Genomic DNA, 17,168 nt, shown 5'->3' on the forward strand with positions numbered 1-17,168 from the left:
CATTCCAGTAGGTGGTTCAAGAATATAAAAAAGCCAGATCATTCAAAATTCTAACATGTTATCAGGAGATGAGACTCTGATGATCGGCACAGGGACCTGACGATATTCGAGGCATCTATGGCAGGCTGGCTGTACCCAGTTTGATTGTTGTATAACTTGGGTACAACCAGCATGGCAGATTTATACATGCAGCTATAGTTGGCTCCCCCCATTGCAGAACACAATAGCTCTGCAGAAGGGATTCCCCCATCAACAGGGTTGATGGGAGAATCAAGCGATTTTCATTCCTGCAACCAAGGGAATTGCATCGTCTATTGCCGGCACTACCCAACCCAAACAGAATTCTCCAAAAGACAGGAAGAAGGACTTCTGACTCCTGAGCTACCCGGCCAGGGACACCTAGTCCTTAATGCCATACAAATTGGACTGGCTAGGAACTAGACAAAGTTGTCCCAGAATGACAGGATGTCATACTGTCGAGTTCTGGAGTGAAACTTGTAAATTGGACTGCCTCAAAAGGAATCTACCATCAAACCAAAGGCTATTGTTCACGTGATACAGACAAGAGGCCAAAGGGTAGAGCCACAAAATGACAAAGTAGGGGGGTCCCACAACCAATCGTAGGAAATGCTGATGGGTTGGAAAAATGGGGACATGCAGGCATGCATCCTTGATGTCGACGGTAGCCAGATGTCTCGATGGTGAAGGAAGACGACAGACCTAGTGAATTCCATACAGAATTTCTGAGCTCGAACGAAGACATTCATTACTTTTAGATCCAAGATGGGGCAGATGCACCTTTTAGGTTTGGTAACTGATTAGGCAGAAGTAGAGCCTCTGAAATGTTCTACTACAGGAACTAGGGCAATGACACCTTGATTTAGAGAGACCTGAGCCTTTGGAGGCCACCTTCCAGCCTTTGGAGGACACCTTCCAACTTTTGGAGGACACCTTCCAGCCTTTGGAGGACACCTTCCACACCCAGGCATGGGAGATACAAGCTATCCAAGTGTCCCCCTACTTCAGGGTGTGGGGGTACACCTTCATTCTGAGAAAAGTTTGTTTGAGAATAAAGTGGACTTTGAGCCCCAGACCTTGAAGTTGGGCAGGACACCAAGCTTGGAGAGGTCTGGATGGTGCAGGGTCAGGGAAGCGAGGGAGAAACCTTTGCAGTCTGTTCGTTATGCTTCCTCCACTAAGGCAGATGGGTGTCTCGTGCCCCCAATAGGATCCTTAGAGTGTTTATGAAACTTTAATCACTTTCATCTTCGTGCATCACCTGTATTAACCGCCCTAGGCCCGCCCTGTAGTAGATACACTGCTATAGGGCGGCACCTGTGCGCAAAATCACGTATCTATACGCGATTATGCATTTCCGGGTAGGGGGCGCGCACGAGCCGCGGATGTCAATCACCGGGTCCCAACCAGTGATCACCAACAGGGAGGAAGACTGTTTGGTTTACAAACAATTCTCCTCCCTGTCAGCTCGGGCACACTGCCCAGCACAGCCAACCACAGCAGTGTGATTACAGAGAAGCACACAGACCCCGCCAACTAGTAACACCCCCAGTGACACCAAGTCAGTTTCCTACCCCCACTGTCAGAATGCCCGCCGCAGTCCCGCTATAAGTCGCTGATAGCCGCCATTACTAGTAGAAATTCCAGTATCTCTCCCGCCATTTGTAGACACCATAACTTTCACGTAAACCAATTAATTTACGCGTATTGGGATTTTTCAGCGAAGACACGGAGCGGGATGTCACAGCGAAGACACGGAGCGGGATGTCACAGCGAAGACACGGAGCGGGATGTCACAGCGAAGACACGGAGCGGGATGTCACAGCGAAGACACGGAGCGGGAGACATTTTGGTTGAAATTTATGACGAAATTTGATTTTTTTAATTTTTTTACTGGACATGTTTAATAGCAAAAAGTCCAAAATATTGTTTTTTTCTCAAAATAGTCGGTCCTTTTTTTGCTTATAGTGCAAAAAATAAAAACTGCACAGGAGATCCAATACCACCGAAAGAAAGCTCAATTCATGGGGAAAAAATGACGTAAATTTAATTTGGGTGCAGTGTTGCATGACCGCGCAATTGTCAGTTAAAGTAACGCGGGGGGGATCCTCTGGAGGGGTTAAGATAAAACACATTTAGGCGTCAGTACCACCCCCTCACCGGATCCAGTGCTGTACCTGTCTGTAGATCCGCTCTCTGTTCTCACAGGTATGAAGGGGTAAGGAGCATAACTCCATCTTGCTGCCCTGGGATTCTACCCTCCTGAACACAAGAGTCTGAAATGCAAGTGTCCACAAAGGTTCACAAACACCCCCCTCTGGAAAGTGGGAGTGCCCCGTCACACAGAGGAAGGCTTCCCTGGGGATTCGGCAAGCTTTGAGTACCAGACTTGGAGGCCAACTAGGAACCAGACTTGGGGAAATCTAGATGAGGAAGTGGAAGAATCAATGAACCGCCTCGGAACTCCATAACGTCCTGGTAGTTCATTGAGAACTACAAGCCGACAGCCGCTAAGGCTTCTGGGACTGGTAGTTTCTCAGAGGACTGTGAAGGAGTGCCGTGGTTGGGTAGGCGGAGTCCCGCGCGGTAGTTTTTTTTTTTTTAACTTGAACGGTAGTGTGGGGCGTGGGAGGGAGAAGATCCCCTGCTAGCTCTCAAAGCAGGGGGAGCGGGGGCTGGTGGATTCAGAACATGTTACATGTTATGGGCGTAACGTCATGAAAGGTGAACTTATCCTTTAAGGCGGGATACTTCAGAATCCACAGCGGGGGCAAACCTCTCTTTTCTACAGTCCTCTCCAAATGGGGGCAAGGTTAATAAGCCTTTGTGGGGAGCAAACGTCTTGTCATGTTGCCTCCAATCTCAATAATGGACCCGGAACCCGCACCGGTAGAAGCAACAACGTGATCCTCTAGTTCCAGAGAGGGGCGCTCCGCGTCAGTGAGATCCTAAATGGTCTCTTCACTTGGGAGTAAAAGCAGAATACGGCGACTCCTCAGAGGAGGAGAGATCATCAGATGAGGACTGCAGCAACTCAGAATCAGAGTCTCAGCAGCCAGACAGGCCACATACAAAGACCGCAGCAGAAGGCACAGGATTGGTCAGAATCCACAAACAACGAATGGATTTGAGCCAATAAGACGTACACGAAGGAGACAATAAAGACTCCAAAGATGGCGCAGACTCTCGTAGAGGGCAACATGATTCCTGGCTGCAGGCAGCACTGGAGCCATCAGAGAGTTGGAAGCAGTACAGCAGGACTATCCTCCCCTCATGTACAGAATCAGACATGTGACCAAGCGGGGGTTGGGCAACATAACACTCAAGCTATGAAGCAAGTCCTCGCGAAGCCACGACAGCAGATATCTGATCCATCTTGGAGGGACAGAAGTAACCAAAGTTGCTGCAAGCAGCAGGAATGGACTGAAGTTCCTAGCGGCTCTTTGCAAAGCAGAAGCCCCATCGGGGGATTCTTCCAAGATTCAGTGGGGCAGGACAGAGTGCAGACAACGTGTGGAGCACCCACAGGATGGCATCAGCTCAGTCCCACCTTCCATGGAGGAAAGCAATAAAAATGGTCACTTCCAGGCCCGCCCCACAAAGTCCAGCAGGGTCAGTATGGAACACCAGGCTGAGGCTGCAAACAAGAAGACACGTTCTAGCAGCAATGTAGAGAAGAGGTTGAACTGAAGACAAAATGTTAAAAGAGAAAAAGTTAGCAAAAAATTATTTTTTCTTTTTATAAATAGCAGAATTGAAGAAAAGATGCCCATCCCCCTAGAACACTGTCAAAAAACTGAGGCATGCTGGGGGCAGGAGGGGTGGTCCTAGGCCAGCCTTCAGTTTTCTTTGCTGGTGTCCAACCCTCCTGTAGGCAACTGTAACCCAAAAGGTTGAAGGTGTCTTGTCTCCACCAATGGACACCGAAGAAATGCAGGATCTGCTGTATCCAAGAACAGGACAATGGTTTGGTCACAGAGCTTCTGGGGGTGTCCAGGAAGAGGCAGGGTCCGCCCCCAGTATTACTAGATACACATGGGTTTGTGGACACCTCCCCATCACCCCCTTCCCCCATGGTCACTAATAATGGGAGTTGGTGGACACCTCCCCATCACCCCCCCCATGGCCATTAATAATGGGAGTTGGTGGACACCTCCCCATCACCCCCCCATGGCCATTAATAATGGGAGTTGGTGGACACCTCCCCATCACCCCCTTCCCCCATGGCCATTAATAATGGGAGTTGGTGGATACCTCCCCATCACTCCCCTATGGCCATTAATAATGGGAGTTGGTGGATACCTCCCCATCACCCCCCCCTTCCCCCATGGCTATTAAAAATGGGAGTTGGTGGACACCTCCCCGTCACCCCCCCCCCCTCCCCCGTGGTAAAGTCCCTCTCAGTGTACATTACGAGACACAGAGCAACTTCATATCTGGAACAGGTTATGCTGCCACCTCCAGGTGATTGGACACTGGCAAAAAGACAGGCATTTCCCTCCCGGGTATGACCCCTCCCTGGTCGACTTCAGTTTTTGTAGCAGGCCATGAACCTTAAAGGGAGAGGGGCGGGATTCTCTGTGTCCCACGATGTACAGTGCTGTGAAAAAGTATTTGCCCCCTTCCGGATTTTTTTTGCATATTTGTCACTCTTAAATGATTTGGATCATCAAACAAACTTTGATATTACACAAAGATAACCCGAGGAAATACAAAATGCCGTTTTTTAAATAATTTAATTTATTAAAAAGGGAAAAAAGCAGCCTAACCCTGCCTGGCCCGTGTGAAAAAGTAATTGCCCCCTAAACCCTCTGCTGCAGAACCCAAGTGTGCTTGAGGTCAGAAACTGGTGGCCGGACATTCTCCTTCAGGACTTTCTGGTAACACGCAGAATTCATGGCTCCATCAATGATGGCAAGTTGTCCAAGTCCTGACCATCGGACTACCACCACCATGCTTCACTGTTGGGATGATGTTCTTTTTATGAAATGCTGTGTTAGTTTTACGCCAGATGTAACGGGACGCACACCTTCCAAAAAGGTCAACTTTTGTCTCATCAGTCCACAGAATATTTGCCCAAAAGTCTTGGGATAATCGAGATTGTTTTTGGCAAATGTGAGAGGAGCCTTTGCGTTCTTTTTGGTCAGCAGTGGCTTTGGCCTTGGACCTCTCCCATGGAGGCCATGTTTGACCGGTATCTTTCTTATTGTTGAATCATGAATGCTGACCTTACCTGAGGCAAGTGAGGCCTGCAGTTCATTAGATGATGTTCTAGGTTATGACCTCCTGGATGAGTCATCGTCGTCGTGCTCTTGGAGTCATTTTGGTCGGCCGGCCACTCCTGGGAAGGTTCACCACTGTTCCAGGTTTTCCCCATTTGTGAATAATGGCTCTCACCGTGGTTCGCTGGAGTCCCAATGCCTTAAAAATGGCTTTGTAACCCTTTCCAGCCTGATACATAATCAGTTTGTTTCTCATCTGTTCTTGAATTTCTTTAAATGGCGGCATGGTGTGTTGCTTTTTAAATCTTTTAGCATGCTTCACTTTGTCAGACAGCTTCTATTTAAGTGATTTCTTGATTAAACAGGTCTGGTAGTAATCAGGCCTGGGTGTGGCAAGCAAAATGTAACTCGGGCTTCCAAGAAAAATGTGGTTAATCACAGCTCATTCATGATTTAGCGTAATATTAGAATTTGTTTGATGATCCAAGTCATTTAAGTGTCACAAATATGCAAAAATGAATTTTACAGGTAACCCAAAATCTGAGTTTATTAAACATCCCAGGACACGGAGCACCTTCACACCCATGACAATAGGGACGTCTCAGAGCTCTGAACATGAGGGGAAAGCAGCAACAAGCCAACAGGCCCCAAACAAGTCGCCAACCAAAAGGTAGCATCCGCAGCGGCTCTAACATCTACTTCCTAAAACTTCATCAAAAGTTTGAACGGAGAGCAGGTACAGCTTTACAAAAGGTAAGCCACAGACCCTGAAGAAGCAGCAACGCTCCTGTAGAATGAGCGGTCACCAAAATGGGGGAATTTGTTCCTTTAGTCTTGGAAGCGTTGTGCCCCTTCCTTGGGCCTTCAGGAAGCACAAGGAGGCAGGGAACGTCGGGTAATACCTGATGGCAGGAACCACATCCAAGGCGTGAAGAGCCTTGTCCCCTCATGTCAATGGCATAGGACAGAAAGACAATTTCTTAGTTCAGATGGAATGAAGACACCACCTTAGGTAAAAATGATGGCTGAGGCTGTAGAACCACCTCATCACGGTGGAGCACCTGAAACAGTTCCTTACAGGAAAGAGCAGCCAATTCTGAAAAAACTGAGTCGATGTAATGGCAAGCAGAAAGATAACCTTTCGAGTCAGAAAGACTTAAAAGTAAGAAGATCTCGGATGGGTTCAAATAGAGATTTCTGCTATACAGAAAGCATCAAGTTAAGGTCCCATGGAGTCAGCGCAGTCCTGACCGGTGGAGTAATATGTGTGGCGCCTAACACAAAGGCACACACCAAGGAATGTGAAGCAATCGGTCCCTGAAAAAGGACCACCAAGGCAGAAATCTGCTCTTGATTATAGTCAAGACCAAACCAGTTCTTGCAAATATGTAACGGGTTGCATCCTGGCTTTTCTCTAATCCAAGATCAACTCCACATTGGAGAAAAGCCTGGATGAGACCCTTTACATATTTGCAAGAACTATGTATTTGCAGCAAACGTGCACGAAACGCGTTAGGCAGGAGCCCAGCTAGTGACGTCACGCCGCACAGGCCACGAGGAAGGCCGGCGGCCATCTTTGTTACTGTTCACACATGTCAGATGTGAGTGCATTCATATTCATGTTATATTTTGCCATACTGCACTATTAGAGATCTCTTCTCTGGCTCGTTAGTTACGAGCTCCTTAAGTTGGATTCCTGTTTTTCCCAACCAACACCTATGACTGGTCCCCAAATACCGGATGGGATTTTTCCTGGAGCCTGGAAAGGAACAGTCTGCTGATTACCTATTGTGCTGACCTGTGCCAGATGATCCTTTTCAGATCCAGATGACCAGGAATGGTTCGATTTACTAAAATGCGTGATTTATTGCGCTTTCTGATTAGTGCAATATACATTCGTTTTCCAGCCACTGGAGTCACGGAATTCACTTTATGATGTTTATTGGACTTTGAATTTATATATATTACGTTTGTGTCACTTCTGCACTTTAGACGTCAAATCAAGACGTTCTCTTCACCATCAGATATAGCGCCCCACAGCGCATGTTTTTACATTTGTTACATCATACATATAGGTGGTTACATTTATTTACTCATTTTGTGATTATTGACTGATTGGAAGGATCTGAGGTTTTACCTTTATGCTAGCTGCTTACTCCTTTTACCTAGCGCTCGTTTAACCTTTATTATTTTGTATATTTGCAGCGGCTGTAAAGAAGAATAGAAGATCAATCCTTGAGGGCAGTAGGCCAGATTGACCTGGAAGGATCCAAGGGACCTCTGCCATGCTCACAATGTCAGAATACAAAGTTCTGCTGGGCCGGGGCAATCAGAATCACCAAATCTTACGAAGCAGACAAGGTAGAGGTCATGGAAACCGTGGGAAGGCATAAATTAAAGAGAACATGTCCCACAGTGTCACCACAGCATCCACCACAAATGCTTGAAGATCCTTGGTCTTCGATAGGAACCTGTCCATCTTGGCACTGAACCCGGATGCCAGAAAATCCACATCCGAGGTGCCACGATCCAAATCCTGTAGACTTTGGAGTGGAGGAATCGGTAGCCTTAAATTTGTCAACTTTACAGAGAAAACTCAAAAAAGGGCTTTTAGGTCTGAGAAACTCTGTTCCTGGGGTTCTACAAGAGTAAATTCTTCAGATGCGGAGTCTTCAGCATCCCCTTCTACTGGAACTTTCACATCTTTTCTCTACCTCATCCACCACGACTTCCTTCTCTGCTAGGGAGAAGAGGGGAAGTACTGCTATACGTAAACAAGTTGTTCCAATCCAGAAGGAATTACATGCAACCCAGGACCCTCAGCAGTTCATGCCACAGGGTCCCCTAGAGGATCCAATTTTCCACCCATCAAGGCTGCCACTAAGGGCCTTCAGGGACTAGACTCCCCAGCTGAGGATCATGGCCCTGGACCTGCACAGCACTTTACCGGTCCACAAGGCAATCAAGGTTCTGTTCCGCAGGGCCCAGTGCCAACCGGTAACCTTACAGACTGGCAGCCTCTGGGAGTCCAGTGCAGGGTCCAGGTACCAGAGTGTTGAAAATCTGTAGGTAATAGATAAAGCCAGTTTTCAAATCCCAGATGGAATCATTGAGAAGCTAGAGACTGCCTAGACATGACAATCACCTAAGACAGCAGCAAACAAACCGAAGCCTTGCCTAATGGGGAGGGGATATGCCTAGGAAGGAACTTCCTGCCTTTTTTTCTGTGTCCAATCATCTACAGGTGGCCACACAACCCGATTTATAATGGATATGAAGATGCTCTGTGTGCTGTGATATATGATCATGAAATGGAGTGGCCCCCTTTGTGGCTATAACATCCTCCACTCTTCAGGGAAGGCTTTCTACTAGATTTTGGAGGGTGTCTGTTGGAATTGGTGCCCATTTGTGAGGTCAGGTGTTGGATGAGAAGACCTGGTCTTCAGTAGGGATGAGGTCAGGGCCCTGTGCAGGACACTGGAGTTCCTCCACCCCAAACTAGTTATCCAGATGGAGCTGGCTTTGTACACAGGGGACAGTCATGGTGGAAGAGAAAAAAGGTCCTTCACCAAACTGTTACCACAAGGCTGGAAGAGCGCCATTGTCGCCAATGTCTTTGTATGATGGAGGACTACCAGGACCCTTCACTGGAGACACCTGAACCTCATCACTTGGAGGGGGATCCATACAGTGAGGAACAGAAGTATTTGAAACCCCTGCGATTTTGCAAGTTCTCCCACTTCTCCATCGTGGAGGGGTCTGACATTCACATTGTAGGTGCATTCCCACTCTGAGGACAGAATTCAGGAGATCACATTGTATGATTTGTAAAGAATGTATTTGTCTCGCACAGCTGAACAGAAGGATTTGAACCCCTGAGAAACAGCAAGAATTCTGCCTCTCAAAGACCTGTTACTGCGCCTTTATAAAGTCCCCCTCTACTCCACTCATTCATCTCACTTAGTAGCACCTGTCTGAGCTCTTTAAAGACACCTGTCCACCCCACAGTCAGTCAGACGCCAACTACTACCATGGGCAAGACCAAAGAGCTGTCAAAAGACACCAGAGACAAAATTGTGGACCTCCACAAGGCTGCAAAGGGCTACGGGGCAATTGCCAAGCAGCTTGGTGAAAATAGATCAACTGTTGGAGCAATTGTTAGAAAATGGAAGAGGCTAAAGACGACTGTCAGTCTCCCTCGGACTGGGGCTCCATACAAGATGTCACCTCGTGGGAGATCACTGATGAGAAGGTGAGGAATCAGCCCAGAACTACAAGGGAGGAGCTGGTCAATGACATGAAGAGAGCTGGGACCACAGTTTCACAGGTCACTGTCGGTAGAACACTACGCCGTCATGGTTTCCAATCGTGCATTGCACGGAAGGTTCCCCTGCTCCAGTCATCACATGTCCAGGCCCGTCTGAAGGTTCCCCTGCTCCAGTCATCACATGTCTAGGCCCGTCTGAAGGTTCCCCTGCTCCAGTCATCACATGTCCAGGCCCGTCTGAAGGTTCCCCTGCTCCAGTCATCACATGTCTAGGCCCGTCTGAAGGTTCCCCTGCTCCAGTCATCACATGTCCAGGCCCGTCTGAAGGTTCCCCTGCTCCAGTCATCACATGTCTAGGCCCGTCTGAAGGTTCCCCTGCTCCAGTCATCACATGTCCAGGCCCGTCTGAAGGTTCCCCTGCTCAAGTCATCACATGTCCAGGCCCGTCTGAAGGTTGCCAATGACCATCTGGATGATCCAGAGGAGACATGGGAGAAAGTCATGTGGTCAGATGAGACCAAAGGAGAACTTTCTGGTCTAAACTTCACTCGTCGTGTTTGGAGGAAAAAGGATGAGTTGCATCCCAAGAACACCATCCCTACTGTAAAGCATGGGGGTGGTAACATCATGCTTTGGGGGTGCTTTTCTGCGAAGGGGACAGGACGACTGCACTGTATTAAGGAGAGGATGAATGGGGCCATTTATTATGAGATTTTGAGCAACAACCTCCTTCCCTCAGTCAGAGCATTGAAGACGGGTCATGGCTGGGTCTTCCAACATGACAACGACCCGAAGCACACAGCCAGGAGAACCAAGGAGTGGCTCCGTAAGAAGCATATCGAGGTTCTGGAGTGGCCTAGCCAGTCTCCACACCTAAATCCAATAGAACATCTTTGGAGGGAGCTGAAACTCCGTGTTGCTTAGCGACAGCCCCGAAACCTGACAGATCTAGAGGAGATCTATGTGGAGGAGTCGGCCAAAATCCCTGTTGCAGTGCAAACCTGGCCAAGGACTACAGGAAACGTCTGACCTCTGTAATTGCAGACAAAGGCTTCTGTACCAAATATTAACACGGATCTTCTCAGGGGTTCAAATACTTCTGTTCAGCCGTGCGAGACAAATACATTCTTTACAAATCATACAATGTGATCTCCTGAATTCTGTCCTCAGAGTGGGAATCCCCTGCAATGTGAATGTCAGACCCTCCATGATGGAGAAGTGTGAGAACTTGCAGAATCGCAGGGGGTTCAAAATACTTTCATGTAAACTGACGGTTGATGCAGCAGAGGAGGGATAGGTGTATCGGAGAAAGGAAGGGGGGTGCTATGAATGATGAAAGGGTTCAGAGGTCAGGAGGTGTTAAGGGAGGGGGACGACCGGCGGTCACCTGCACAGCCTCAGTCTCCATTGTCTTCTTCAAGATCTGAATGTCCTCAGTAGTCGGAGTGTCTGTCTCCATGGAGCAGATCAGACTGAGTGCGGGAGGAGAATTAAACATGGAGTACTGCGTGTAGCGGCCATGACAGAGAGAGACAGAGAGACAGATTACAGAAGAGTAAGTCACTTTATACAAACATCACATTCACCCAAATATTCACCACAGATGGGGTCAGTGCTCCCAATACAGACATTTCCATTTCGGGAGGATCCTGGAAGGGTGAATAGCCCAATATCCCATGCTGGAGCCTTTAGACCGCAGAGCAAGGGAGTCTCACTTCTCCTGCTGCATCCTGCGTTATGTAAAACCAATGCAGAACCCAGAAGGTGGGAGGAGCATGGAACTCGGGAGAGCCAGGCAGCTGAGATCTACCCAAAAATGGAAAGAAGTGCTAAACTGCACACACCACGATACCCATCACCAACTAGCACGGTACCCATCACCAACTAGCACGGTACCCATCACCAACTAGCACGGTACCCATCACCAACTAGCACGGTACCCATCACCAACTAGCACGGTACCCATCACCAACTACCACGGTACCCATCACCAACTACCTGCGGGTTCAACCGTGCCATTTCCTCGATGCGATTCCACATTTCTGCCCGCTCCCTACCGCGAATCTTCACCCTGAAAGAGAGGAGAAACTGAGAAGAATCCTCCAGGACGTCTGTGCCCTCCTTGGACATGTCCACCAACCTCCCTAGATACCTTCAATCTTCTATTCCCACCCCACTTTACACCATCCCCTCCCCCTCACCACAGAACTGCCTTCCCCCAAATATTCCCCGTCACATCATATACAGAGAAAGATGGTCCCACTTCCCCCAATATCCCCTCCCCCCCACCATATACATAGTATACCCACAGTGCAGGAAATACGCATTTGCTCCCGGCTGATGGTGAATGTTCGCCCCTCACACAGAAACGATCGGTCTAACAATGGAATGTTCGCCCCTCACACAGAAATGATCGGTCTAACAATGGAATGTTCGCCCCTCATTATTATTATTATTATTATACAGTATTTATAAAGCGCCAATAGTTCGCTCAGCGCTGTACATTACAGAGGGGGACAGACCATGTGACAGAACAATACCAATACAATGCAAAACATGAGGGGATCGAGGGCCCTGCTCTTTCGAGCTTACAATCTAGGAGGGAGGGGGTGGTGGCACAGGAGGAGATAGCTGTGGGGGATGGAGTGGTAGGAAGAGTGGAGGAGGGAGGCAAGTTAGCAGGGGGTGGGGTAGGCTTCCCTGAAGAGATGGGTTTTCAGGGTGCGCCTAAAGGGGAGGAGAGTAGGTGATAATCTGATGGGTTGGGGCAGGGAGTTCCAGAGGATGGGTGACACCCTGGAGAAGTCCTGGAGGCGGGCATGGGAGGAGGAGACCAGGGAACTAGAGAGAAGGAGGTCTTATGAGGAGCGGAGTGTGCGTGTTGGGCGGTACTTGGATATTAGGTCAGTGATGTAGTTCGGGGCAGTATGGTGGACGGCTTTGTACGTCAGTGTTAGGATTTTGAATTTGATCCGTTGCGCAATCAGAAGCCAGTGGAGGGATTGGCAGAGGGGGGTGGAGGACACTGAGTGGAGGTCAGTGGAGGGATTGGCAGAGGGGGGTGGCGGAGACAGAGCGGTTGGAAAGGTGAATGAGTCTGGCAGCCATATTCAGGATGGACTGAAGAGGGGATAGCCAGCGGTGAGGCAGGCCAGTGAGGAGGGAGTTGCAGTAGTCGAGTCGTGATATGATGAGGGAGTGGATGAGCTGTTTAGTGGTTTCTGGGGTTAGGAACGTGCGGATTTTGGCGATGTTGCGGAGGTGGAGTCTGCATGTTGCGGAGGCGGAGTCTGCATGTTGCGGAGGTGGAGTCTGCATGTTGCGGAGGTGGAGTCTGCACGAGTTTGTTAAAGATTGGACTTGGGGCTGGAAGGATAGGTTGGAGTCCAGAATGACACCCAGTACTCTGGCCTGCGGGGCGGGTTTGATGGTAGCGTTGTTGGACATGACGGAGAAATCAATGGGGGGTGGGGTCCGGGCTGGGGGGAAGACAAGAAACTCGGTTTTGCAGAGGTTCAATTTAAGGAAGTGGAGCGACATCCAGTCTGATATGTCGCTCAGTAGGTGTGTGATTCGGGCTGAGACCGAGGGGGTGAGGTGGGGGGTTGAGAGATAGATTTGTGTGTCGTCGGCATAGAGGTGGTAGTTGAAGCCGTGAGAGTGTATGAGTTGGCCAAGGGAGGAGGTGTAGATGGAGAAGAGAAGGGGCCCGAGGACAGAGCCTTGAGGGACCCCAACAGAGAGGGGGAGTGAGGGGGAGGTGGTAGCATTATAGGTAACGCTGAAAGAGCGTTGCGACAAGTAGGATGAGAGCCAGGAGAGAGCAGAATCTCTGAGGCCGAGGGAGTGTAGTATTTTGAGGAGGAGGGGGTGGTCGACTGTGTCGAAGGCCGCAGAGAGGTCAAGGAGTAGGAGCACTGAATAGTGGCCATTAGCTTTGGCGGTTAGCAGGTCACACAGAAACGATCGATCTAACAATGGAATGTTCGCCCCTCACACAGAAATGATCGGTCTAACAATGGAATGTTCGCCCCTCACAGAAACGATCAGTCTAACAATGGAATGTTCGCCCCTCACACAGAAATGATCGGTCTAACAATGGAATGTTCGTGTAACACTGAGAGACAGAATACAACAACAAATTCAGCAGAAATGCATCTAACAAATGATGACGGATCTGCATGTTCATTTGATCCCCTATCATTCAGCAGGATTTCTGGCTCCCAGGTGTCTCTCATACAGGTAACAAGCTGAGATTAGAAGCAGTCTCTTAAAGGGAGTGCTGCTAATCTCATTGTGTTCCCTGTATAAAAGACACCTGTCCACAGGAGCCATCAAACCATCAGATTCCAAACTCTCCACCATGGCAAAGACCAAAGAGCTGTCCAAGGATGTCAGGGACAAGATGGTAGACCTACACAAGGCTGGACTGGGCTACCAAACTATGGCCAAGCAGCTTGGTGAGAAGGTGACAACAGTTGGTGCAATCATTCACAAATGGAAGAAACACAAAACAAGTGTCAGTCTCCCTAGGTCTGGTGCACCATGCAAGATCTCACCTCGTGGAGTGTCAATGATCATGAGAACAGTGAGGAATCATCCCAGAACTACACGTGAGGATCTTGTCAATGATCTCCAGGCAGCTGGGACCACAGTCACCAAGAAAACAATTGGTAACACACTACGCCGACAAGGACTGAAATCCTGCAGTGCCCGCACGGTCCCTCTGCTCAAGAAAGCCCATGTCCAGGCCTGTCTGAAGTCTGCCACTGAACATCTGAATGATGCCGAGGAGGACTGGTGGGAAGTGTTGTGGTCAGAGGAGACCAAAATCCAGCTCTTTGGCATCAACTCAACTCGCCGTGTTTGGAGGAGGAGGAATGCTGCCTATGACCCCAAGAACACCATCCCAACTGTGAAACATGGTGGTGGAAACATTCTGTTTTTGGGGGGTTTTTTCTGCTAAGGAGACAGGACAACTGCACCGCATCAAAGGGACGATGGACGGGGCAATGTACCCTCAAATCTTGGGGGAGAACCTTCTTCCCTCAGCCAGGGCATTGAAAATGGGTGGTGGATGGGTGTTCCAGCATGACAATGACCCAAAACACACGGCCAAGGCAACAAAGGAGCGGCTCAAGAAGAAGCACATTAAGGTCCTGGAGTGGCCTAGCCAGTCTCCACACCTTCATCCGATGGAAAATCTGTGGAGGAGCTGAAAGTTCGAGTTGCCAAACGTCAGCCACCAAACCTTAATGACTTGGAGAGGATCTGCCAAGAGGAGTGGGCCAAAATCCCTCCTGAGATGTGTGCGAACCTGGGGGCCAACTCCAGGAAACGTCTGACCTCTGATTGCCAACAAGGGATTGGCCACCAAGTACTAAGTCATGTTTTGTGAAGGGGATCAAATCCTTCTTTCCCTCATGAACATGCAGATCCGTCATCATTTGTTAGACGCATTTCTGCTGAATTTGTTGTTGTATTCTGTCTCTCAGTGTTACCCCGAACATTCCATTGTTAGACCGATCATTTCTGTGTGAGGGGCGAACATTCCATTGTTAGACCGATCGTTTCTGTGTGAGGGGCGAACATTCCATTGTTAGACCGATCGTTTCTGTGTGAGGGGCGAACATTCCATTGTTAGACCGATCATTTCTGTGTGAGGGGCGAACATTCCATTGTTAGACCGATCTTTTCTGTGTGAGGGGCGAACATTCCATTGTTAGACCGATCATTTCTGTGTGAGGGGCGAACATTCCATTGTTAGACCGATCATTTCTGTGTGAGGGGCGAACATTCCATTGTTAGACCGATCATTTCTGTGTGAGGGGCGAACATTCCATTGTTAGACCGATCATTTCTGTGTGAGGGGCGAACATTCCATTGTTAGACCGATCGTTTGTGTGAGGGGCGAACATTCAGCATCAGGGGGGGGAATACGCATTTCCTTCACTGTGTGTACAGCCTGACATGATTCCTTGTATACAAAGTAGACCATGCAGCCCAACTCCCATATACCCAGACCTCCCCACCCCCAATATACGTAGCCCCCCTCCCATACACCCAGACCTCCCCACCCCCAATATACGTAGCCCCCCTCCCATACACCCAGACCTCCCCACCCCCAATATACGTAGCCCCCCTCCCATATACCCAGACCTCCCCACCCCCAATATACGTAGCCCCCCTCCCATATACCCAGACCTCCCCACCCCCAATAAATGTAGCCCCCTCCCATATAACCAGACCGCCTCAATTCCCCACCCCCAATATACACAGCCCCCCTCCCATATACCCAGACCTCCCCCCCCCCCCAATATACACAGCCCCCCTCCCTGTGAGTCCTGCCTGACACGATTCCTTGTATACAAAAAAGACCACGCAGCCCCCCTCCCATATACCCCGACCTCCCCCCCCAATATATACGCAGCCCCCCTCTCATATACCCAGACCTCCCCCCCCCCAATATATACGCAGCCCCCCTCTCATATACCCAGACCTCCCCCCCCCCCCCAATATACACAGCCCCCCTCCCTGTGAGTCCTGCCTGACACGATTCCTTGTATACAAAAAAGACCACGCAGCCCCCCTCCCATATACCCCGACCTCCCCCCCCCCCAATATATACGCAGCTCTCCTCCCATATACCCAGACCTCCCCCCCCCCAATATATACGCAGCCCCCCTCTCATATACCCAGACCTCCCCCCCCCCCAATATATACGCAGCTCTCCTCCCATATACCCAGACCTCCCCCCCCCCCCAATATATACGCAGCCCCCCTCCCATATACCCAGACCTCCCCACCCCCAATATATGCAGCCCCCCTCCCATATACCCAGACCCCTCCCCCCCAATAAATGTAGCCCCCCCCCCCCATATAACCAGACCTCATCAATTCCCCACCCCCAATATACACAGCCCCCCTCCCATACACCCAGACCTCCCTGTGGCAAACTTGCTCATCCTTGTTGGAGCGGAGTCCCCCTTTACACTCTGCTTTTCAGTGTTCTATCTGTTTATCTGAGGCATTTTCAAATCACTCCTCACATCCCCCCTGCATTCCTGTGAGGCAGACTTTATCTCCTGGCAAATGGTGAGAGACAACCAGGAAGACATGAGAAGTGGAGCCATCCAGTCTGAAAAAGGTGTAATTTTTATCACCCAAAACTATGTAGGCCCACTCATTATCAAACGGACCAGCATAAGTGCCCAGTCCTCAGGTCAACTGTATGGTTCATATCACGGGATATGAGCTAGTAATTTAGTGTAGAGTTCCCCAATGACCACTCCCAAAATGGGTAGTCAGAGCCCCCCTTCCCCTGAGAGGGACCCTTGAAGACTTTTAAGTGAGTTAGAGAAACTCTGACACACATACACAGGGATCTCCCAGCAACATCGTAACAAGGGGAGATCAAAGAAGCTTTCTGCTCACAACTTGAATTTGCTAAAACCAGGCAAGGCAAGTAACTTACCCTGCATTTTCTCGCTATTCTATGTTTGCTGTGTCTTTGTATACATATATATATTTTTGTGATATCTCTTTGTACATATTTATTTTGCATCCAACGCTTTTAGTAATAAATCTTTCTTTCTGAAAGTGTTAAACTGTTTCTAAGCGCTTACTTGCAATTCACGAATCCCTGCCTTTGAAGAGACGCT

At 49.2% G+C, this 17,168-nt stretch overlaps 1 protein-coding gene across 1 annotated transcript in view; it reads right to left on the reverse strand.

Moving 5' to 3' along the window:
- Window positions 1-17,168, reverse strand: part of PPP2R5D (protein phosphatase 2 regulatory subunit B'delta) — a 54,138-nt gene that overhangs the window by 5,638 nt on the left and 31,332 nt on the right. Inside the window, 2 exon segments of the mRNA XM_089665436.1 lie at window positions 10,895-11,011; window positions 11,506-11,578. Of these exon segments, the coding sequence (XP_089521562.1) occupies window positions 10,895-11,011; window positions 11,506-11,578 (190 nt within the window).

This window comes from Staurois parvus, unplaced genomic scaffold, assembly GCF_062004578.1.
Source record: "Staurois parvus isolate SC_StPar_1 unplaced genomic scaffold, SC_StPar_1.0 ptg002192l, whole genome shotgun sequence".
NCBI classification, from domain to species: Eukaryota; Metazoa; Chordata; class Amphibia; order Anura; family Ranidae; genus Staurois; species Staurois parvus.